The following is a 24460-nucleotide window of genomic DNA, read 5'->3' as shown; positions in this document are numbered from 1 at the left end:
ACGTAGTTATAAACAGTGACACAAAACTCATCCAAAGCTGAAAAAATGTACTACTGCTCTTTATCTCTCTGTGCCTCTATGTTAGCCCTGTGTCTCTGACAGCTCAAGCATTGTTGCCCGCGAAAAATGAAACCCCACACATACATTGACTTGGACGCTCCACCACCACTACTACACACTACCGGTACCTCTACTCTCCAGCGAAGAACTTTCCGGCGAATTCCCGCCGGAAACCGCCGCCACGTAATAAAACTCTCCTCCAGCGCGCACACGAGACGGCATGTCTTACTGGCTCCGGTCCTCACCGCCGGCGCGTATGCTCTCCGATCTGCGGTGGCGCGTGCGGAGGATAATCCGCCTAATCTTCCGGCGATGAAGGAGCCGGAGAAAGAGAAATCTGCGGCGGAGGATGATGTGGTGGCTTCGAGGATTTATGACGCGGCGGTGATCGGAGAGCCGATGGCGGTGGGGAAAGACAAGAGGAAGGTGTGGGAGAAGTTGATGAACGCGAGGGTTGTGTATTTAGGGGAAGCGGAGCACGTTCCTGTTCGGGACGATAAGGAATTGGAGCTCGAGATCGTTAAGAACTTGAGGAAACGGTGCGTTGAGTCCGAGTCTGATAGGTCAATTTCTTTGGCTCTTGAGGCATTTCCTTGTGATCTTCAGGACCAACTCAATCAGTACATGGATAAAAGGTTTTCTTTCTTTTTTCTCTTTCTTTAAATCTAATCAAATTCCTTGTAAATTTGAATGTATTAGTTTAGTTATTGCTAGTTAAGAAGCTTGAGAATTTCATTTAAGTTCAGAAGAATTTCAATGAATGGTTAGGAATTGATTATGACAATTTATGTCTCACTAACCAGTGCTGATTTCAATTTATGAATGGTTGGACTAACTTTACACTCCACAAGGTTACGTTAGAACTGTGACATGTAAATTGAAGATCCTAAACCCAGTTTTCATGGCTTATAGTTCTGACAGCTAAAGTAAATAGGTAAATAAGGTAATGATACAATAAACCAGTAATTATGACTTACTACTCAGAATTGAAGTAGTAATTTTTTTGATAATGTAGAGAACCTGTCTAAGGAATAACCCTTTGGTGGACTCGCCTCTAGCCAATCGAAGGAATTGAGAACTCGGAATTGAAGTGATAATATCCCATGGACCCTAGAAAAAAGCAAAGCACTAGTTGCTAACTGCTAACACACTGCATTTGTTACTGTAATATCATAAAAGGGTCTGTCTTTCATAGTGTATGAGTAGATAATGTATCTTTTATGTTGTGGAACATGAAGACGTTTGTGCAGTTTTTGAATAGTTTTTAACGCATACTTCACTTTTATTCTTTGTCTATCACATTTCTCTGCTGCTTATGTCAAGGTCTATATGATGGCAGAATAGATGGAGAAACATTGAAGTCTTATGCATCACATTGGCCGCCTCAACGCTGGCAGGAGTATCAGCCTCTTCTAAGCTATTGTCGCGATAATGGAGTTCGGCTTGTTGCTTGTGGTACACCACTAAAGGTACTCCTGCATTTTTTTCACATAAATCAATAGGCGCTTTGCTGAGTTGTTCCTTATACTGTCTTGGGTAGGGAACTGATGATATATGCACATAGAAAACAAAGAAATCTATTTGCTTATAGTATCACTCCAAGCAAGTTAACTTTGAGTATGCCCTGTTTTTAAAATATGATACATTATTATGTAATGTTTTTAAGATGTTGGACCATAGTAGTAATGCAAACCTTCTAATGGTCTTTTGGCTTTTGACAGTTTATAAATGGTACATGACTTATAGCTGCCATGGGTCTGATTGTCCACCACTATGGCATAGTTCTTTCACTAATTTCATTTTATTCTCTCAGCTTATGCATGACTTGATGTAGTAACTTTGGAGAACATGAAAATTATTCTGATATTAACAGGTTTTAAGAACTGTCCAAGCGGAAGGAATTCGTGGGCTTTCAAAGGCTGATCGTAAAGTATATGCCCCTCCAGCTGGTTCGGGCTTCATTACTTCCGTTTCACGCAGATCACCAATTGATATGAATTCTCCAAATCAATCTGTTCCTTTTGGGCCAAGCTCATACCTATCTGCACAAGCAAGAGTAGTAGAGGAATATAGCATGTCCCAGATCATTTTACAAACCATGGTGGATGGAGGAGCCACTGGCATGCTAGTAGTGGTAACGGGTGCAAGCCATGTTATGTATGGATCAAGGGGGACTGGGCTGCCAGCAAGAATTTCAAAAAAGTTGCAAAAGAAAAACCAAGTGGTTATATTACTTGATCCTGAAAGGCAACAAATAAGGAGAGAGGGAGAAGTTCCGGTTGCTGATTTTTTGTGGTATTCCGCTGCCAGTCCCTGCAGTAGAAATTGTTTTGATCGTGCTGAGATTGCTCGGGTAATGAATGCAGCTGGCAGGAGGAGAGATGCCCTTCCACAGGTTAGTTCTTAATGGTTTTCATGGAAAAATGATGCCTTCTATTGATTTGCATGACTTGGTTGATTCTTACATTTGTCTTCTTTTTGGATGTACTATTTAGAATCTGAGGTCCTGTAATTTGAATTATTATTTTTTGATAATTAATAATATTTATAAAAAGAGAAAATTACTTCATGTTCACGATAATGAACACAAAAAGTATCTTAAGTATTGAAAAAGAATCATATAGAAAAAGGAATTTGAACTATTATTGAGTGGGCTGGTTAGTTGACAAACCTTATCCATTTAAACTCTTACTTCTATGAATAATTTACAGTACTCAAATAGTCAAATTAAATAGTTGTGGCCTCTTCATTTCTCTCCTCATGCACATATTATGTTTGTTAAGATCGAAGATCTGCAAGTTATTTGTCTTTTCTCAAATTATGGTAAAAGTTGGCACAGAAATTCTATTGAAATTCAATTGCAACTTCTAAATTTCTATCTATGGTAGGTTGAGGTGTAGAAAAGCTTGGATGATGCACTCTAGGGTGTCATTCCATCGGTATGAGTAAAAGTTTCCCATAAATGTACACAAATAGTTGTAGCAACAAAAATTTTGGAGGACCAACCTGTTCCTCTGAAGACTTCCACAAGTTGAGATAATTGTCATCATAGAAGTTCTTTATGACTTGTTTAGTGGTGTCACCTTGTTGAGATTCATGGATGCACAAGTTGGTATTTATATTTAATATGAAATGAATAATTAGCTATCATGAAACTTGAAGAGAAGCATAGCATGTACACCAATACGAGAATATGAAACAAAAAAAAGAATGACAATCTGAACAACTGAGTGAGTTAATTGTGTAAACAACAGAGTCTGAATCAGTTGAAATTCACCTTTTAAAATCAAATGAGTATTTTGAATTTGATAGATGGATTGTTCTGGTTGCAAGTCAAAGTAACCAATAATCAGGTAATTCTCTACTTCAAACAATAACCTGTTCTTGTCAATAAGGTGGGTTGGAATTGATATTTTATGCCAGTGTTGATGTGAACCAAAATCTATACTGTGTTACATGATACGGCATCTTGTTATAGTCTATATGTGTAGAGATATTATTTGTACATGTTACATGAATTGAGGAACTGGGTTGAGTTTGACAATGTAAGATAAATATTTGACCTTTCTTTTTTATGATTTGATAGGTTGATGGCTAATGTAAAATTTAATCACTAAATTATTTGACTTAAAAACAGAAGTAGTTACTTATATGAATTCCCCCAAAAATTTAGGACTAAGGCTTGGCAGTGATGGTGGTTGTATTTGGATATAACTACTCCGGATATAATGGCAGGAAGTTGTAAAATGTGGTGGGCTTGTTAGGTTTGCAATTTAGGAATGTTTTTATTAAGTGTCATCTCCCTAATGAACTTCATTTGTCTTACAAAGTCCTTAATGTTGATATACTTTTCAGGACCTTCAAAAAGGACTTGATCTTGGTTTAGTATCTCCAGAGGTACTACAGAACTTCTTTGATTTGGAGAAATATCCTCTTATTTCAGAACTGACTCATCGTTTCCAGGTATTTCAGTTTGTGAACATGAAACTTTTACTTTGGTATTTGATCAAGATAATTTTCTCTATGTTTTATTATAAAATTTTGTACATTGTTGGACCATACCAATTGTTTATCTTCTGATGTTATGAAGAAATAGAGAAGGAAAGTCTGAATAGGCACACAAGTTGACCACAGCTCATCTTGATGCAGGGTTTCAGGGAAAGATTGTTGGCAGATCCTAAATTCTTGCATAGATTAGCTATAGAAGAAGCTATCTCTATAACAACTACTCTTCTAGCACAGTATGAGAGGCGTAAAGAAAAGTTCTTTGAAGAGCTTGACTATGTCATTACGGATACTGTCAGGGGAACGGTTGTTGATTTTTTTACGGTTTGGCTTCCTGCTCCAACCCTGTCGTTCCTTTCACGTGCTGATGAGATAAATGTTCCTGATAGCATAGATGCTTTGCAAGGTCTCCTTGGGTCCATCCCTGATAATGCATTTCAAAAAAATCCTGCTGGGAAGAACTGGATTCTCAGTCATAGAGTTGCATCGGTGCTTTTTGGTGGTTTGAAACTTGCTAGTGTAGGATTTATTTCCAGTATTGGAGCTGTGACAGCCTCGAATGTTTTATATGCAATTCGTAGGTTCCTCAATCCAGCACTGGTTGCTAATCAACGTACTAAAAGATCACCAATACTTAAAACGGCAGTTGTCTATGGATGCTTTCTTGGAACTTCAGCAAATCTACGTTATCAGGTAGAGAGAGTACTAATTTCAGATGCTTGTACTAATCAATTGTATTTTAGTATTGTTATTACAACTTTTTTGCATTTAAATAATTTAGTGGTAAAGATACATCATCCTTCTTCTTCTTCTTATTTTTTTTTTTTTGGTAAGTGTAACTAAAGTACATATATATATTTAGTAATGACAGTTTTTTTGAAGGCATTGAAAAACACCTGGCTTCCTTTTGATTAGGAAGGGCCTGCTACATTATCATTACATTAGAAATATGTTCTAAGAAATGATCTGAGATGATTCTGTTGAATCAATAATTGATGAAGTAAAGATGGATATTATTCAGGAAAAAAAGAAGTAAAGATGGATATGGATATAATACATATGCATCTTTAAACTATTAAATGTAATGAAGGATGGCATTTTGCCTTGTATACTCTGAGAGGTAACTGCATAATATTTATTGTTTTAGTCTCTTTGGAACTTTGATGTCATATAAGGCATATCATATGATTATTATTAGGGATATATAATATATTACCTTTCAAAATTAATTCGTGTGAGTTGGTATGCTTTTCTGTTTCTTTTCCTTTCCCCCTTTCCCAAGAGTAATTATTAAGTAATCCAAGAGTACAACAGCATGGTATTCCCTCTTCTCACATTAATGGTGGATCCTAAAAATTAAATTCATTGTAGGAGCCAACGTTCGTGTGAGAAGAGGGAGTACCATGTCGTCGTACTCTGAGAGTACCTAATAATTTCCCTCCCCAAAACCCTTTCTATAGATTTATTATTTCAAAATTTCTTAAAGCCTCAAATATGCACCATTTCCACTTCCTATGTAATTACATCTTTTTAACACTATAGTTTGTTCAGTTGTATTTCAAGTGCCATCTGAGTGATGTCATTTTTTATGCTTCAACCTATTTTCTTGGTATCAGCTTCACATTAGCCTGTTTGTGAAACAAATATGAAGCTCCCAAGTTATCAAAAAGTACTTACTAGCAGACAGCTCTCTCTCTCTTTACACAACTGACACTCAAAAATATATAAATATTTGCATCTTAATTGTGTATCTGTTTTAGTTTGATAATAACGTCAGAATGAATTATAATGCAGATTATAGCTGGGATAGTGGAGCATCGGATTTCTGATGAGTTTTCTTCTCAAATATTACTTGTAAATATGCTATCGTTTTTTGTTAGGACAGTCAACTCCTACTGGGGAACTCAGGTTAGAATCACCTTAATATTCTATATATTCTACTCTTTATATTTATGTTTTACTTCATAAATTTTCTTCCCTTTCTGGATGGATCATATGAAGTTAGGACAGCCATATAATTCTTTGTAAGAACCATTACAGAAACTTAATTTCGCATATTTTCATGTATATGAAATTACGTAATTTATGTTATTAGAGTACATATGCTAGTCACAAGAGAAGAAAGCCTGCGAGGAAGATATCCATGCATTGTTGTTAATGTAAAACATTTGTAAAATCAATAAATAATTTTTTTTTGATAAGTAAAAATTTATTAGAAGAAGAGAAAGAGTTCTACCCAAGTACATGGGAAGCATACTAAGAGTATAACACGACCAAAGCAGGGGGAAAAAAAGAAGTTAAAAAAAAAATTATATTTTTTAGTTTTGATGAGTTTTGTTGATTTCGCAATGTGTTGGGGCTCATGCTTCTGATAGAATGTGCATTGCACAGTTATTTTAATGGTGGTATCTTTCCTACCGAATGAATAATTCTTTTTCCTCAATATTGGTTTAAAATATTCTCACTTTAATGCTGCAGCAATGGGTTGATCTTGCACGGTTTACTGGACTGCAAGCTCAGAAGAATGGACAGCCCTCTTATGATATACCAGATTCTCCTAGTCATGCTGCATTGGGATGCAAAAACACAGAAGAAGTCACTGTTGATGAAATCAAGAATCAATGAGGTGTCAGGTGAAATCTGACTTCTCAATTTCATACTAATTTGTATATCATTCTTTAAAAGTTGCTGTAGAGAGATCTGAGAGAAATAGGTTTTGGTCTTTATGCTTTATACATCTCTTCCATGACCTGACTGTAGATTCAATTTTGGTAAATATAAGGGCAGGACACCTTCCTGTGAGCATTAAATAGGAGTTACTTTTTGCTAACTCATCATTATATAAACAAATATACTCATATACAGAGTGTTTTGTAAATGTGAAAAATCTGGATTTTGAAAACGCAAACGTGCTGATTTTTTAGAGCCAAACAATTTGGCAAATCATGTTTTGTCTAAAACGCGCATTAAGGTTTTATAAACAGCCTATCCAAACGGGCTCATAATCTCAATTCAAAACAAATTATTTAAGATTCTTAGATCAACATTAATAAAAAGATAAAATACACTAACACAAAATTTCATTTGTTCATTATATACTAAGAAAAAGAGAAAAAACAAATGATACAGTACTGATCAAAACAATTGAAACAAGCTGAAACAGCCGATACAGGCCAAAACGATCCTGTATTTAAGTTGGTACGTTTCAGGAGTAAGTGTACATTGGTGGTCTGAATGATAAATTCCAGCCGGTATATTATTTATTACTTTGATTGTGATGGCCCTCAGTAATTTGTGTCTACTAATTTCCATATTTCGAGCACATTCATGTATGAATATGTTGCTTGGATAACAGGAAGGAATCTCAACATCAACATCTGTGGGATAATATTAAATAGGTCAAAATAGAAAAGTGTAACTCCTCCTATGCCACTGCTTAGTGTCAAAACATTATATTAACAGTTGGTCCCAAGACCAGAAAAAGGAGGTTTGCGGTAGGTTGACAACCATTGTAAAATTCAGTCATTTTATTATGAATAAATCCACTACATATACGTATTGTGGTACTATAAATCATAAATGTGGTCAACCCTAACTAGTTTGTTCTAGTTTGTTGAGAATCCATAGATAATCCCAAAATTTTGGGACTTAAGTTTGGGTAGTTGTTTTGTTGTCAAAATATGCAACTGAGAATCTTTTATGGTTTGGATCTTTACCACCTGTTGTATCAGGTTCTATCCAGACGTGAATCAATTTGCAACAATAAAGAACTTACCTCTTTCTCTCTCTCTCTCTCTCTTAAAAAAGTCTTCGCTAGATTTATGTGATTGATTGTAAGGTCCCCTTTTGTATACTTCCTGTATACTTGGGTGACTCTTTTCTTTCTTTCTTTATATTAATAAAATATTACATTACTTGCACCCAAAAAAAAAAAAGTTTAGATTATCCTTCAAAGCTTATCCTTCAAATACAAGAAAATATCTTGAAGCAATATCTATTAATACATCTTTCTTAACGAGAGTACTCCACGTCTTTAGAATCGTTCAAATCCTTCTCCTCATTCATCTTCTCTATCAGCTTCTGTTTAACTCTCTGCAATGCAAGTTCAAGGTTTTGTAGCTGCATGACATATTGAGTCAACTGTTAATTTATCAAGCTAGTGTGTGTTAGGAATTTTATTAAAGACATTTTCAAAACATATGCAGCTGGTCCATACCTCTTGCTGGGCAAATCTATTATGTACAAATAACCCACTGAACAGATCAGAACTATCGTTCATGGCGCCCTCTTTCTGCATATAGTGTAACATTAGTGTGTCTCTTCATTGTATATCCTTTTTGACTTTTTTAGTTGATGAGAAGATGGAAGAAAGAAGAGAATATTTATAGGAACTAGAACTGATTGAGCATACCAACTGAACAAGTGTTTCAAAGCGCTTTGTGTTTATAGATGTGGACTGGATCTCCATTTCTGACAGAACCCTGCAAAGTGGAAGCTTCAGTTTTATAATGATGGCCTTTTTGAGTAATTTTACAACTGTGATCAGGTGGCTTTACCTGCCAATGGTGTGAGTTAAAAACTGGCTTCTAGCAGCCAATTTATCGTGTTCTTCGCAAGACATTTTGAGCATTCTGCAACCCTGATATATAGTGTTGTTATTCAAGAGTTCAATACGGAATATTTCATTAAAAGAGAGTTGCAGTGTTTGGGCTAGTTGTTAAAAAATGAGAGTGAATAGTTGTGAAGTTGGGATGAAGTACATTGGGAAGAGGAAATAGCTTAACTTAGACATGTTTTGGTCTTACCCAATTGTATTGGTCGTTAGAAAATAATATTAGAACTTGACGTCTTGGTTGACAAAACCATCTTTTGAAACAATTAAACAAAACCCAAAAAAAAAAAAAAAAAAAATGTAACCGTAAGTGTAAGGCCTCTAAAATAATAAAATAAAATAAAATCTGTAAGGCTTCTGCATCCTTTTGTGTCTGATATTTTTGGGTTCAAAAGATGGAAATGGACGGGTGATTATGCACGGGTTTGCTCTCTGATTGGAGTTTTCTATGACAAACTTTTTGGACAGGATTGGGTTGGAACTTTAGCTAGGTCAATTTGTGGCCCAAGTAATAATAATTTTAAGAAAAACGATAAAGAAATATATGGCTATGTCTTATCCTTTTTCCCTTTAGTCAAGTTCTCACTGTCCGATTCAGCAAAAAAAAGTTCCGACTGTCCGACCCAAAAAATAAAAGAAAGTACAGGTTTTGACTGGTGATTATCCCGGCCATAACCATCAAACGTGTACCCCACTTATCTGGATATCTTCATGACTAGTATATGGATAAGTCACTTAGGGAGGATTCAAATCCTGGTTCTCCCTGTTGGGAGAGTCATGTAATGGCACTACAAAACATTTGACAATAAGGTATCGTATTAATTTCACTAGTTATTTTCACAGGCATTTACATATAGTGAATTCTATTAATTAAATTTATAAAGGGGTCTCTTATATATGTAAGGAGAGGGAGAATTACAGTATTTAATACTTTTTAAGAGGTTTAAGAGATAATAGTAATAGGAGATAATGAGAGTATTGTATACTATTAGAAGTTACCTCTCTTTCAAAAATTTGGAGGAAGCTTGAGCAGATAGCTTCATTTCTTATTCTAACTTTCTCGTACATGAAGTTTAGACCCTTCCACCCATCTTTCCCGCTCTCTGGTCCAAACATAGGGTGAGTGCAAAGCACGTCATACTCCTGTGGCAGTACCTATTCAACACAAAATACATGTGTGAACATGTTTAAACACAAGTAAGCAAATGTATGAAAGAATTTTGATGATAATGTTAACGGGCATCAATGTGTAATTATACTCGCAATAGAACATTTCTTGGATGCTCTTTAACTGAGAGTACGTCTGCGAAAAGTGTTGGCCGTTTCAGATGATGGAGTGGCATTGACTTGAGAACCTCTTGTAGAGATAGGATTGATGTGCATATCAGAATGACATCATTTTCAGCTTCAAGAAATGCACCTACTTCCCTGAAAGTGCATAGGATATGTAATATGCACATTGAATAGGCATACGAATACGCCCTCTTGTGCATTAAGAAATATGTTCTATGTAACAATACAAAGTGAATTAAGAAATATGTTCTATGTAACAATACAAAGTGAATTAAGGAATATGTTTTTTCTTTTTATTGGTAAATAAAAACGAGGAGAAAACAACTTCCTTCGTACACAGGGAGTGTACAAGGAAAGCAAAAGCCTACCCAAAAATACATAAATCTACGAAATCTAAAACAGGGGGTATGGCAAGACCACTCAAAGTGGTCCTCCATTCAAATAAAGACAGAAGGAAAATGCGCTTCAACTTGATAATAGAACGCTCCTCCCCTTCAAAGATTCTATTATTCCGTTCTCTCCATATGTTCCATATAACATACAAAGGAATTCATAAAGAATTTCCCGAATTCCCTACTGTCTGTAGGCTATACATATTACTGTATATACTAGTACTATGTCTGTGGAGAATTGAGGTTATGGGTTTTAGTTTTAATCATACTAACATTCTAAGTTTCTTCAAACTCGGCAATTAAGTTTTACTTAAAATAAACCATGTTCTGCGAAACTTTAGTAATTAAAATTTCTTAAAACAAATAAAATTAGTAGTGATTGAGATAAATAGATTAGTGATTTGCAGCAGATGTTAAAATTTAACGTTTTTGTAGCTTCCTATAAACATTGTAATTTCATCTATATCTATATACTATTATTTAAGAGGCTTTCATTGTTTGGATTTCTCATTTTTTAATTAAAAAATCTCTTTACACCCCTATGTTTAAGTTTAAGTGGAGACAGAACTAAATGACAATCTGGTAAAAATATTATTGTTATTCTAACTTTTACTAAAACAATGCCTAAAAGATAAGACCAATTAATTTTCAAATTACATTATTTACTTATAAATTAGATTATCAAAATAAAAATTATATATATAAAATAAAAACACATAATTTTTTTTTTGGTCCTAAAAATAAAGTCTCATCGAACGCGCGAAGTGCGCGTGTGAAAAGGATAGTATGTATTAACTCATGTCATTTGAAGGGTCATTTTCTTGCATGTTAGACAAGTGTAAGGCTGTTATTTATGTTTAAATAAAAAATCTAAAATCAATATAGTAGAAGAAGAAAAATTTACAGTCCCTTTCTCTCCCTTTTGTTCTGAAAAAAAAAAGAAAAAAAGAAATTGTTGGTGCTCCTTTTGAAAAATCTGATCTTCGAATGCAAAATCTTCGAAATATGTATCAAAATCTTTGTGTTACTGTATTCTATAGCCAACAGCAAAAAGAAGATACTTGGCCTAACTAGGACTTTTAAAAACATAACTTATACCATATAGTATACGAACACTTGTGCATACATATACCTTACCTGAAGAATGAGATACCCGAGTTGGCACAGAGTTCAGAGTAATCTGTCCGTGAAGTTGCCCTTAGAATATGGCCTTGTTTGATCATGGTCTTTCCCAGAAATTGGCCGAAGGGGCCAAAGCCTACCATGCCTATTTTCAGAATTCTTGAATCCGATGAAGCAGACATGGTGCAGAGAGAGAAAGAGAGAGAGAGAGAGAGAGTCAAAGACGGAGAGAGAGAGAGAGAGAGAGAGAGAGGGGAGATTTGTGCGTTTATTTTAGAGATATATGATGTATGGACAGGACTTTTAAATGGTTAACTGACCATTAGTAGTGGACCTAATGGCCCAGATTGATAGGTTAATTATGGGCCAATGTGACAGCTTTTATATGTATGGTCTTGGTGCCCATTCTTCGATGGTGATTCTTTCTTTGCCTCCATAGCCCGTAGGTTCTTTTATGGTGGTTGCTATCGTGCATCAAAGAAATGGTTTATTTTCAAATGTTATCTAAGCTTTGTAGTTTTTTTATTTTATTTTTTTTATTTTTATTTTTATTTTTTTAAATCTTAGATAAAATCTACTCTAACCTAATCTATGTGTATGTGTATGATACTTCTTCTTGGAGTCAAGGGTGCAATATATATATATATATATATTGCGGTAGTGGATATTGATAAATCTTGAAAAATCAGTAGGCAGAAAATCTTGAGCATTGGTGATCTTGAGGCTGAGTCCTGAAAAAACAAATGTAGAATTAGAGGAGACCGGTGGAGGCTGGCCTAGAATTCTTCGATGGTAAAGTCAGTGGTTATTACAAGCCAAAAGGGAGTATTTCTAAAGTCCTTTGTTTTTTGTAAAAAATGTTTCTCATACCTTACTTCTTCATTTGAGAATGCTTATATAGTATTCGTGGAATGGTTACTTATTTAACAACCGTTCCTGTTATTGAGGAATTTAGAAGATTATAAGATAACTTCCATAACTGTCATGGGAGTTATCTCATTGGAACTTTTGCTTTATAACGGTTAATGGAGGGTTTGGTTCGTAACGACGCAACTCATCCTTTATGTTTGGGGGAACTTAAGTCATCAAAAACCCAGGGCCCAGTAATCCTCATCCGTCCATTACTAAGGTCCGTCCATTACTAAGGATGGACGAGGTTTGCTTTAGGGACGAGTATAAGAGGGACGAGCGTAAGAGCCCCTCATCCCATTCTTTGTATTTTGTCATGGACGGCCCATATGGATGAGATAGAACTTAGCGCATTCTCTTTACACCATCAGATATCATACCCTAAATAAATAGTGATATTTTTAGATATCTTTTCATAAACAATGAACTCAAAAATAATAATAATAATAATAATAATAATAATAATAATAATAATAATAATACAGAGATATTTGAGGATTTTTTGAGATGCATCATACTAATGACTTTGGGGGTTTCAATTTTGATATATATAATATTTTTTTGGTATAGAATTAGGCTTGCAAACCTTTTATTCAAAAGAAAACACAATCAAAGTCCAATACTTCTTGTATGTCTAGTGGAATAGATTGTCCATACCAATAAAGGAAATGAGTTTATAACTTTTTTTTGCTAAAGTATGAGCAACCCTATTAACTCATGCCTTACAAATGAGAATTTATAGTGCCTCAATGATTTTGTTGTGGATAAAATGTATTGCAATATATATCAACCCACAGAATGCTGAAAATCTCCACTATTCAAAGCTTTGACGATCTTGTATGAGCTTATAGCTTTTTTTTGGTAAAGTATGAACAACCCTATTACCCCACGCCTTACAATGCCTCAATGATCTTGTTGTGGATAAAATGTCGTGCAGTATATATCAATAAACAATACGCTGAAAATCTCCACCATTCAGAGCTTTGATGATATTCTCTAAATCACCTTTGAATACTAATGATGTGATCCTAATTTCTTGTGCAAACTATATTGTTTGATACGTTGCTAATGCTTCCACCCCCATCAACTGATGAAGGTAAAGGAATTTTCTTTGAGAGTGCAACGATAACTAGAACTTCGTGGTTTCGATTACAAAGGGGAAACAATGGGTAACGTGGTTTTAATAAGAAAACGTTTTCTTTCTTGTTGTTTAGAGTTTTTTTTTTTTTTTTTGGGAATTTTTTTTAATAACAAAATTTTGAAAGTTAAAAAATCGTTTTTGTGGGACTTACTAGTTTGGACGGAGGTGAAAGAAAGAGCTAGATTAAAAAGAGATGAAATTTTAGAGATTTAATTGAAACTATATATAGACAAAAAGGAATGCTCACTAAACTTAGAGAGCGTAATTTATAATTCAGTATATCATATACTATATAATAAAAGTTGAGTTTAAAAGCCATGTTTGTGCCAAGTGGCTTCACCAAATTACAGAATTTTTTTTAGATTTTATATATATACTAGTATTATGCCCTTGCATTGCATAGTTTTAATTATAAACTTTAAGTATAATTTTATTGAGAAATAAAAAATCAATAATCACTTGAATCTAAATTATATAAATTGCATATAAATTATTGTTTTTAAAAGCATCAAGCAATAACACAACATATTTATATGAAAAAATTCCTAAATTTAATAATTAAAAACCTATGGAAACTTAACCAAAGGTATTTCATTTGCCAAAAAAAAAAAAACATAATTCTCTTCTAACTTATCAATTGTCTTATAGTGACATTTTTGTAGTGCACACATATGATATTACTAAAAACAAAAATAAAAATGGGAAATAGTAACATAAAAATTTTACTATTCAAGAAAATTAATTTAATCTAATAATGCACATATAAGCATAACTCAAATACAACTTAGAAATAAAAAAGATGAAACCCTTGTTGTAGGAGGAAATACACAATTTGATAATTCTTAAATAATAAATAGATAAAGCCTATGAGAGACCAAAAAAAGAAAAAGAAATAGATGAGTACAAATAATTCATAAATGCAAGCGAAAAAAAGGAGAAGAAAAAAAATAAACATATTTTTGTAGGATAAAAAGGAAGAATATTATCGTGATAGACGGATAAATCTCCATCCCTTTAAGTTTAACTCAAATAGTAATTGATGTGGACAAATCATGAAGCTGAAATATTTATAGAGGTTTATATAGTAGATTTCATGGATTTAAAATTACCTTTTAATGACTCATACGCAAAACCATAAATAAAAAACACACACACACAAAAATAACAAAGAAGAAAAACATACCTATAATAATATTGATGGTGGCTAAGCATCCTACTACAAACAAAACCAACTCAAATAATAACTAATGCCGGACAGATTATAAATGTGAAATATGTATGGAATAAAGTTTAGCTACAAAATCAATTGTAGCCTTAGGCTACAAACTCACTTATTAACTTTTTATTAGAGGTGAATTTTGACAAATCCACCATTGGATTGCATTTTCTTCTTATATCCTCCATGTTTGCAAAATTTCAAGAAAATTAAAGATCAATAGCTATGTCATCAATAAATTTTTAAATTGCAAGTTTTTGTAATTTAAAATTATACATAAAATATAAGATTATAGATTATATAGTAAATGATATTTGATTGATACAAAAATTGACATGTGCATTAAGAGCGTAAAGAACATGTAATTCAACGGTTAGATTTTCAAAATATGCAGCAATATTTATTTTATTAAGTGAGTTTGTAGCCTAAGGTTACAACCAATTTTGTAGCTAAACTTTGTCCATATGAAAAGAGGCTTATATATGAATTTCATGGATTTAAAACTAACTTTATGACTCATAAATAGAACCATAGAAAACAAAAACAAAGAGAAGAAACATACTTTTAATAGTGCGGATGGTGGATTTGATAAAACATTCTACTACAAACAAAACAAACTCAAATAATAATTGATGCCTGACAAATCATAAAAGTGAAATATTTATAGAGGTTCATATAATTGATTTCCTGGATTTAAAATTGCATTAATGACTCATAAGCAAAACCATAGGAAGAAAAAACAAAGAATAGAAGCATAACTGTAATAGTGTGGTTTTAATAAAGTGTTTTACTACAAACAAAACGAGAGATACAAACTTAATATTAATAATGGGGAAAGAAAAAATTGATTAGAATAATAAGTAGTGTTTCTATCTTCAAAAAATTTAAATAAAAAGAAAAAGAGAAGGAGAAAGAAAGAAGCCGTATATGAAGAAGTTGTGCATATAAATATAGAGGAATACGCTAAAAAAACAGTATATATAGAGCATTTTCAATTGTGAAGATGTTAGATTTCTAATCAATTTAGGAATTATAAGAGAAATAGAATTATTAGGAAAAATATATGTATTAAAAAAATTATCATAATTAACATTAAAAAAAAAACGTAAAACACTAAAACTCATCACTTAGGATGCATTGACTTGGGAGAGTTCTATTGGGCATATAATTCAAATTATATTGAAGTTAAATTATAAGAGAAATCATTAGATGGTTTGGAATTAAAGAAACACCTATCCTATGTGAAATTCTAATCAATTATATATTGTTAAAAAATGTTTCTATCCAAAAAAAAAAAAATAGTGTATATTTTTTTCTAAAATTATTTTTATCTATTGTGGAGACAATTTTTGCCTCAAGATCAAGATTTGCACTTGTAATCATTTTTGGCTTGGAGAGTCCCACACTGGAAGAATTTCCTTCATCTTTCTACCTTATAAGGCATGAGCCAATGGAGTTAGAGTACCACTAGTTTGGTTAATAATATATGATGCCAATAATTTTTAAGTTGATAAAAATTTTTAATTTACTTACAATTTAAATTCTTCATCTAATGATTTTTAGAAAAATCTTAATTAAAAAAAATAACAACGTAGTATAATCTTGCAGTAACTTTTTAGATAGAAACAATAATTTATTTGTTCATATCAACTTCTTCTCTACTGGTTCATCAATATTGTTGGAAAATTTAGACTCCGATTGATAGAATTAATAAGTTTTAAACCTAAGTTGTTAATTAGATTTATTATGAATAAATCTTGTTAAGACAAACAAACATCAATATCTTGTCAAAATCATGCAGCAGAAAAAATAAGTAAGACAAGATATGATGACTCAGAAAAACCAATGAAACAAATTAGTTTCATAGTAAAAAATCAGAGGGGAAACCTTCTTGAAAAACAATTCACTATAGTAAAGAGAAGTTTCAGATCTAATACAAAATCTTTGTCTCTAAACTTTACAATTCTCGTAGATGAACTTACAGCGGAAATCTTTTACCGCTTCAAAACTTCTGAACTAGGAATGGCAACGAGTTGGGTTTGGACTGACTTTTTTCATACCCGGACCCGACCCATAGGCCAAGACCCATGGCTTGAACCTGGCCCGTTTACTAACCGGGTTTTTTTCCCGAGGCCTAGACCCGCCCCTGTCGGGCCTCGTTAAGGGATTGGGCCCAATTTGTGGCCTAACCAAAATAAAAAAAAAAAAAAAAATTGAAACCCAAATTTATTTTTGCCTACATTCAAGCCTATATAACGTGGCCCAAATGCCAAATCAGTCCAAATCATAGGCTTATTAATCATAAATCAATAAATCACTTGTTACTTATAAATCTATAAATCAATAAACCATAACTAATATCATAATCATAATTCAATAAATCATAACTAAGATTTTAAATCAACAAATCACCTAACTAAGATAACCATTTAATCATTAATCAACAAAATCATAACTAAAATCACCAGCTAAATATAAAAATAAAATAAATCCAACAAGTCCAAGAAATAAGTATCAAAAGTCCAACGAGTCAAAGAAATTAAAAAGCTACAAAATAAATCTCACAATTTTAGAATAATTACAAACCAACAAATTAATCCAACAAGTCTAAGAAATTAAAAAAAGCTACTAAATTAATACAAAATGTTTAATCTTCCACAATTGTGACACAGCTCCCATCATCTTCATTTGACTCCCCATCATCAAGAATTGATTGAAATGTACAATCTCTAGATATAGTTGAAGAACCTACAACAACAATGAATTAAAAAATGGAATAAACTTCATCAAATTGTAACTAGCAAAAATAAAAACACAATTTTGATTTTATAAATGGAAATTAGACAATTGTTAACCCACCCAACATAAGAGAACTAGTATCAAGCTTATTCAAAAGAAGTCTTATCATGGTATCATTAGCACTACAATTATCAACAGTTATTGTGGACAACTGCCTATCAATGTTCCACTCTAAAAAACAATCAACAAGGACTTCAGTAAGGACATCTTTCATGTGTGGAGAAGAAACATAAACAAACCTAGAAAATAATAGGAATAATTATAATATAACTTAATAAACATTCTAAATGTAAAGTCTTTAACCTTCAATTTATAGATAAAAAAATTACCTTAAAACTCGGCTTTGCAACGTCCAAGTATGATTAATAAAATGAGCGGTAATGACCCTAAACCCTCTCTTTTTGTTACTTGAAGTCCACATATCAGTTGTAATTGCTATTCTATTTCCATTCTTATCTGTCATCTCATCTTCAAGACTTTCTCCCTCTCATTATCATAGATTTTAAGAATGTCACTCTTCAAAGTATTTCTTGTGACAAATTTAAACATAGGTTAAAGATCAGCCACAAATTCTTTAAACCCAATGTGGTCAACTATTGAAAGGAGACATTCATATAGGATGACCATACGAGCAAGCTTATTCCTCACTCTGACTTGATCAAATTGGTAAGTATTTAAACTCATAGTTCCATTCACCTTATTTTGTTGTTTAATTAAGACTTGTTGTCGCATATTCCTTATGTTTTTAAACTTCATCCATGGACATCTTGCTAAATGATTACGCAAATCGGTTGTACCTTGGCTAGAATCACTCAAATAAAGTTTGTTACAATGATGACATTGGGCTTTAAATTTTCCATTAACTTTCTTCCATGTAAAATGAGCCCAAACATCTGAGGTAGTCTTTCTTTTTTTACTTGTATCCAAGTCCTCATTTGTAGGCTCTTACTCTCCCTCTTCCTTTGTTCCTTTTTGTTCCTCTACCTCTAAGTCTTCTCCCACTAAGTCCACTGCCGGGATTTTAGACTCCTAATTGGTTCAGAAGTTTAGGAGTTAGAATCAAAACAAATTATCACAAATTTATTATTACACATACTCATTGATTAATAGGCACAAATTCGTAATTACACAGATTCACAAATTCTATCAACACAATCATAATTAAACATGATTAACTACAAATTCAAACACTTACTCATCGTTTAATGGGCAAAAAGGTGATGGTGATCCTAAGGGTGAGCTGCTAGGCGACAATGGTGAGGGTGATCGTGAAAATGGCGAAGGAGACTGCATAGTTGGCAAGGGACAACGTTCGGTTCTCAAGGGAGAGCCACTTGGCGAGGAAGAACCAGATTTGTTTCTGTCTTCCATCTCCGTTTTAGGCTTTGCATTCCCAACAAACACAAAAAACAATAAACAATTTTTTCCATTAAACAAACTATGCAGATATGAAGGGAAAGAACAGGGGAACATGATGTACAAGCTCTCATTTATACTAGCCCAAATGCTTTGAGACTTGAATCAGGTAAAAGATATGTGTACAAAAATTCACTGTCATATTTCACACTTAGTTTCGCTGATTTCAACATCCCCAATGTATTACTTATCATCAAATCCAATCCTAATTACCAAAACAAACCCAATAACATCACAAACACCTTAACCCATAAACCAAACCCTCACCCACCAAAAACCCAAATAAACATTATTATCATCACAACAAAAACCTTAATGAAACACTGCGTGAGATCATACACCTTAATGAAACATTGAAAAAAAAATCCAAAATTTGAAAACAAAAACCTGGATAGATCATACATTTTGCCTCTTTATCATCAAAGAGTGAGATCATATAAGATATATAATAAAAAATTCACATATATGCTTTGAGACTTGAATCAGGGGAACAGACTCAACAGAGTGAGATCATTAGTTAACACTTTACAAATCGGACAGTGGTCATTATAGCCCACAGAATCCACACAGTTCATCAGTTATAGAAAAAGCTTAAGGTGTACCTGAGGTCCTGAGGAAGAGCGTGGCTGTAGAAAATGGCTGTGTGCTTTTGTGAGGTCGTGAGGGTGAGGAGGTGAGGCGTGGCATGACTGCGTGAGTGAGGGTGTGTGCATGAGGCAGTGACTGAGAGTGAGTGAGGGTTGTGAGGCTGTGTGCTTTTGTAAGGCAGTGAGGGTGAGGAGGCGAGGAATGACTGGCTGACTGTGTGAGCTGAAATGAGGGACTGAGCTGAGGGAGTGTTGGAGTGAGGGTGAGGACTGAGGGAGGCGTGAGTGGCTGACTGCATGAGCTGAAATGAGGGATTAAGCTGAGGGAATGTCGGAGTGAGGGTGAGGACGAGGGGAGGCGTGAGTTGCTGTTGAAGAAATGAGGGATTTAGGGTTAGATTATAGCTATATATATAGGGGGTATTTTTGTAATTTTAGGGTAATCAGGTTTTATCCAGGTCGAGTTTCGGATTTTTTTGATAAAAGCTGGACCAGACCCGGACCCGCTTTGGGTTTTTTTTTTTTTAAAAACCCATACCTGACCCTATTCTTAATCGGACCGAGTAAAACCCGACCTATTAGGGTTGGGTCGGGCTGGGTACCTGCGGGTCGGGCAAAAATTGCCATCCCTACTTTGAACTCTTCAATATATGAACGCTACCCTTTTTGATGCACGGATTCTAGTATGTGACTAACCAAAGATGCACGGCTCCTAGTATGTGTCTAACACACCTACTTGAAGAAGATTGTTGGTTGCGAAATTCTTCATTTCATCAATAATGAAGATCAAGAAGCACTTTGTTACAAAACCCTAAGGCGCAAAGATGCAGTAACTTCTTTTAGAGAGAATAAGATATCGGTCACCTTTTTCATATGATCTCTTTGTATTCTCTTATGCGACGGCCTCTAAAATAAGCCTTATATAGGTCTAAGGTTGTGAGAAAAGAAACCCTACACATACATGTTAACATGAGCCAAAAATCAGATCTGAAAATCTGAATTTCCGTAACCTCGATCGATTGAGAGATATCAAGGAGGTGTCGAGTTTTAAACTTTGACAGATACAACTATCGAGGAGCTATTGAAGAGACAGGAGTTTTCTTGATCGATCCACTAGCTGTTGAGAAGCTATTGAGATTGTGATAAGAAGAAGTTGAAAATCTTGATAGATAGTCTAGCTGTCGAGAGGTGTCGAGAAGCTATCAAGCTATTTGTCCGCAGGTGTCGAGCTATCTGTCCAACTTTATTAAACTGTTTTTCTTCACTTGTTTCTTAGTCCAATCTTCATGACTTTAATACTAGACTTGAACAACATGTTTCTTCAAGTATTAAACACATCCTAGATCTATCTAATTACAAGTAAAGTGCGTTTTTTCACAGGATTATCCAACTATATAAATATTGACATATGTTCCTAACATGAATCACATATGTCCTAACAAATATTTTTATGAACAAAATTTAGCTACAAAATTGGTTATAGTGTATGTTGAGGGCCAAAATTTCACAAGAAAGCCCATTCCATGAAAAGTAAGAAAAGACCATGGGCTTTAACAAAAGAAGACCCAATTCATGAAGTTAAGAAGGACCATGAAGGCCCAAAATTCCAAAAATAAGGAAAAAGGAAAGAAATAATAATGATAATAAAGAAAAAAGAAGAGGACCTCGGTTAGGCCAGAGGAAGGATCCCGGGTGGACCAGAGGATATGCAGCAAGAAAAAGGATCCTAGTCAGACTAAAGGATATGCAGTAAGATGTATGTCAGATTTCCAACAAAAAAAAAAACCATTAAAAAATCCAGCAAAATCCAGTGAAAAAACTAGGCCAGGATACCCAGAGGCTCAGGATCCTTATGACGTGTAGCACAGCTAAATTGGGATTGAGACAGCTTAAAAGGAGTACCACGAAATACAAGAAAGGAAGAACAAATATGTCCTTCTCAAGCACCTTGTGGTGCAGCAAAGAATCAGAAAGCTTAGAGAGTGACAATTCATGAACAAAAAGCTGGTACCTTGGGGAACACAGAATGAAGAACTATAAAGGGAAGTGGCTGGGAAAACCTTCAACCCAGCAGGAATGGATTATGCTCACTTGGGAAAAATGACAGCAAGAAGGATAGCCAAAAACGCTGAGTCTAAGAGGTAAAAAGTCTTGAAAGAAGAGAGGGTAAAGGTCAGCTCTCCAAAATGGAACGTCAATAAGTGGCTTTTAGGAAAATAGGACAAAAAGAGGAAAACTATGAGAAACAAAGAAAGAATCAGCGGTCAGAATGGCTGGCATAACAGGGGTTTTGGTACCTAAGGAGCTAAGAGGGGAGAATTAATGGTATCCAAACCCTAAAATGACGCTATAAAAGGGGGGAAGTAGCCAACATTAAGGCATTATGCAGAAGTAGAAAATCATAACAGAATCTTTGAGATAACATGGTCTAGAACTCAAAGAAAGAAAAAAACAGCTCCCGGTATTCAGAAACAGCCACTATAGAACGTACTTGGATTTAAAAGGATTCAAATTTTGTAAGTCTTAGAGGCTTAGATAGCCATCTAAGTCTGTAATTTTTGAGCTTATTTGGACATTGTAACGCATCTTAGTGAGCACATTGTAATTCACAATTAAAAAAAATAATGAAATATCTCATATTGATTTGAGGATCTCTAACAATTATTTCGTGTATTTCTTTATTACATTGTCTTCCTTTACTATTTCTTGCTGTTTAATACATTTATTCTTGTTTGCTAGTTTTCCTTTTACTCAGCGAAAAGCTGAGTCTTTTTACCAGGGTCCTCACTTCAACTTGGGCCTTGGATACACTTAGCCTCCAAAAAAACATATGTAAAAACATGTATACATAAGATATCACTCTCTCCCACAAAAATCCTTCTCACCTAATTATCTTGGAAGGCAAAGTCCAAGTAAAGCCATTCGGACTTGAGTTCCAAATCCCACAAGCCTTGTGCAAAAGCATTAAGTCTATGAGAATTGGGGCCAGGATCCTCGTGGCTGAATCATTCTCATAAAATTCATTTACATATATGCATTAAAATGTATATCCTAATCTAAGAAACTAACAATTATTTGAAAATATGTGTATTGTATAGTGTGTTTTATGTGGCACCTATAGAGGTAAAGGGAAATGACAAAACTCTATTGCATAATAAATATGAGGAAAGATCATATAGTTCAGAGAACCAGCATTCTAGGTTCTTACAGGCCTAGTACGTCCCGGAATTCCACAACAGTATGCTCGGGATCCCATAACAGTACGCCCGGGGTACCAAGTGAAAGAACTCTTTTAAATGTTTATACAATAAAAGATAAGCCTTAAATGTTCTATTTCAATCTCTTTCTCATTGTGAATATTATGAATATTTATTTTACTTATTTCGTAAGCGTAAATGACCATTTTATGACATTAAAACACTTATAATAGTATTTTATTACATAGGAGGAATAGCATTTTTGCTTTGAGGAGATTTATGTGACTTGCACACAACTTGGTTCGTAACCAGCCGTTATTTAGCTGCGGTGAACTAAGCCCAGTCCACCAAACAACAAATATTTGGCCCGAGATCCTTGTCTCTACTTGAGCCTGTGTGCTAAGAAAAAAAGTACTCACACAGCATAAAGTTACAACCTTACTCAATATCTTTTTATTGGATGTGAATTTTGACAAATCCACCATTGTATTATATTTTCTTCTTATATCCTTTATGCTTGCAAAATTTCTAGAAAAGTAAAGATTAATAGCTATATCATCAATAAATAATTTAAATTGCAAGTTTTTGTAGTTTAAAATTATGCATTAAATATAAGCTTATAAATTGTATAGTAAATAATATCCGATTGATACAAAATTTGATATGAGCATTAAAAGCGTAAAGAATATACTATTAATGATTAAATTTTCAAAATATGTAGTAATATTTATTGTATTGAGTAATGTTGTAACCTTAAACTACAACTAATTTTGCAGTTAATTTTTTTATATATATTTATTATCAAAACAACAATAAAAACAATTATTACCTAAGATTTTTTTTTTGGGTTGATTTATACAAAGCTTTATGATAAATTACTTTTCCTTTGGATATGCTTAAAGAAAAAAAAAACCTGCTGTCCTTTTTCCCGACCCAGCCATTCTTATACTTTTTTATTATAAATTTTGGCTTTTTTTTATTTATTTTTTTATTTTTTAAAGGGCTCTTAGTTCTAAGAATACACAGAAGAAGTGGTATATTAAAAAATAAAAAAAGGGTCATACTTTGGTGAGAAAATACTGACCATAACCTTTAGTAAAAGCATTCAAAGAAGAGGTGGTGTATCAAAATACAAAAACATTGTTATTGTAATCCTCTACTACTATTTTTCAAATAGAAACAACAAACTAAAATGTTATTGTAATCCTCTACTACTATTTTTGACAAATCGGAGTTTTCAGCATGTAAAATGGAAAGTAAATACAGCAGTACACACTCTTGTATGATTTCCTCTCTACGTCCTACTTATTTTTTAGATTTAGATTTCAGCTTTACACCTTTACAAATTAGACTGACATTAGACTTTTTGTTTATATCAACTTCTTCAACGTGGAGTGTATGTGTGTATATATATATATATATATAGATGCTACGTCTACAACAATTTTACAACAAATCACAGGTGGTTAGTTGTTATTGATTCAAATTTGAAACTAACACTAAGATTACTTTTTTTCCCCAACAATAACAACCAGTAACAACCTGCCACTTAGAATTTGTTGTAAAAATGTTGTAGACATATCATTTCTCATATATATAAGATAATTCATAATTAATACCTACCATACGGTTATTTCCTCTATTCTTCCCTTTTTCCACCTACAACCTTGCACAGTTTTTTTTTTTTTTTTCCATCAAATTGAATAGATTT

At 33.6% G+C, this 24460-nt stretch overlaps 2 protein-coding genes across 2 annotated transcripts; one reads left to right on the top strand and one right to left on the bottom strand.

The window, feature by feature from the left end:
* The first annotated feature begins 17 nt into the window (after positions 1 to 17).
* Positions 18 to 6967, top strand: LOC112008754 (protein RETICULATA-RELATED 6, chloroplastic). The gene is made up of 7 exons (XM_024041090.2): positions 18 to 695; positions 1400 to 1529; positions 1934 to 2455; positions 3916 to 4023; positions 4210 to 4758; positions 5860 to 5973; positions 6544 to 6967. The coding sequence occupies exons 1-7, from the start codon at positions 127 to 129 to the stop codon at positions 6688 to 6690; spliced, it is 2139 nt and encodes a 712-aa protein (XP_023896858.1). The 5' UTR covers positions 18 to 126; the 3' UTR covers positions 6691 to 6967.
* Positions 6968 to 7989: 1022 nt separating this feature from the next.
* On the bottom strand, positions 7990 to 11768 carry LOC112008752 (arogenate dehydrogenase 1, chloroplastic). The gene is made up of 7 exons (XM_024041088.2): positions 11500 to 11768; positions 9937 to 10105; positions 9677 to 9832; positions 8622 to 8704; positions 8477 to 8546; positions 8282 to 8356; positions 7990 to 8184 (listed from the first exon to the last, which is right to left on the bottom strand). Exons 1-7 carry the CDS (start codon positions 11664 to 11666, stop codon positions 8077 to 8079), a joined length of 828 nt encoding a protein of 275 aa, XP_023896856.1. The 5' UTR covers positions 11667 to 11768; the 3' UTR covers positions 7990 to 8076.
* Positions 11769 to 24460: the final 12692 nt, after the last annotated feature.

The sequence above is a fragment of the Quercus suber genome, unplaced genomic scaffold (assembly GCF_002906115.3).
Source record: "Quercus suber isolate HL8 unplaced genomic scaffold, Cork oak 2.0 scaffold_86, whole genome shotgun sequence".
NCBI classification, from domain to species: Eukaryota; Viridiplantae; Streptophyta; class Magnoliopsida; order Fagales; family Fagaceae; genus Quercus; species Quercus suber.
Note: the sequence above shows the minus strand (reverse complement) of the source record. Positions and strands in the feature narration are given on the sequence as shown.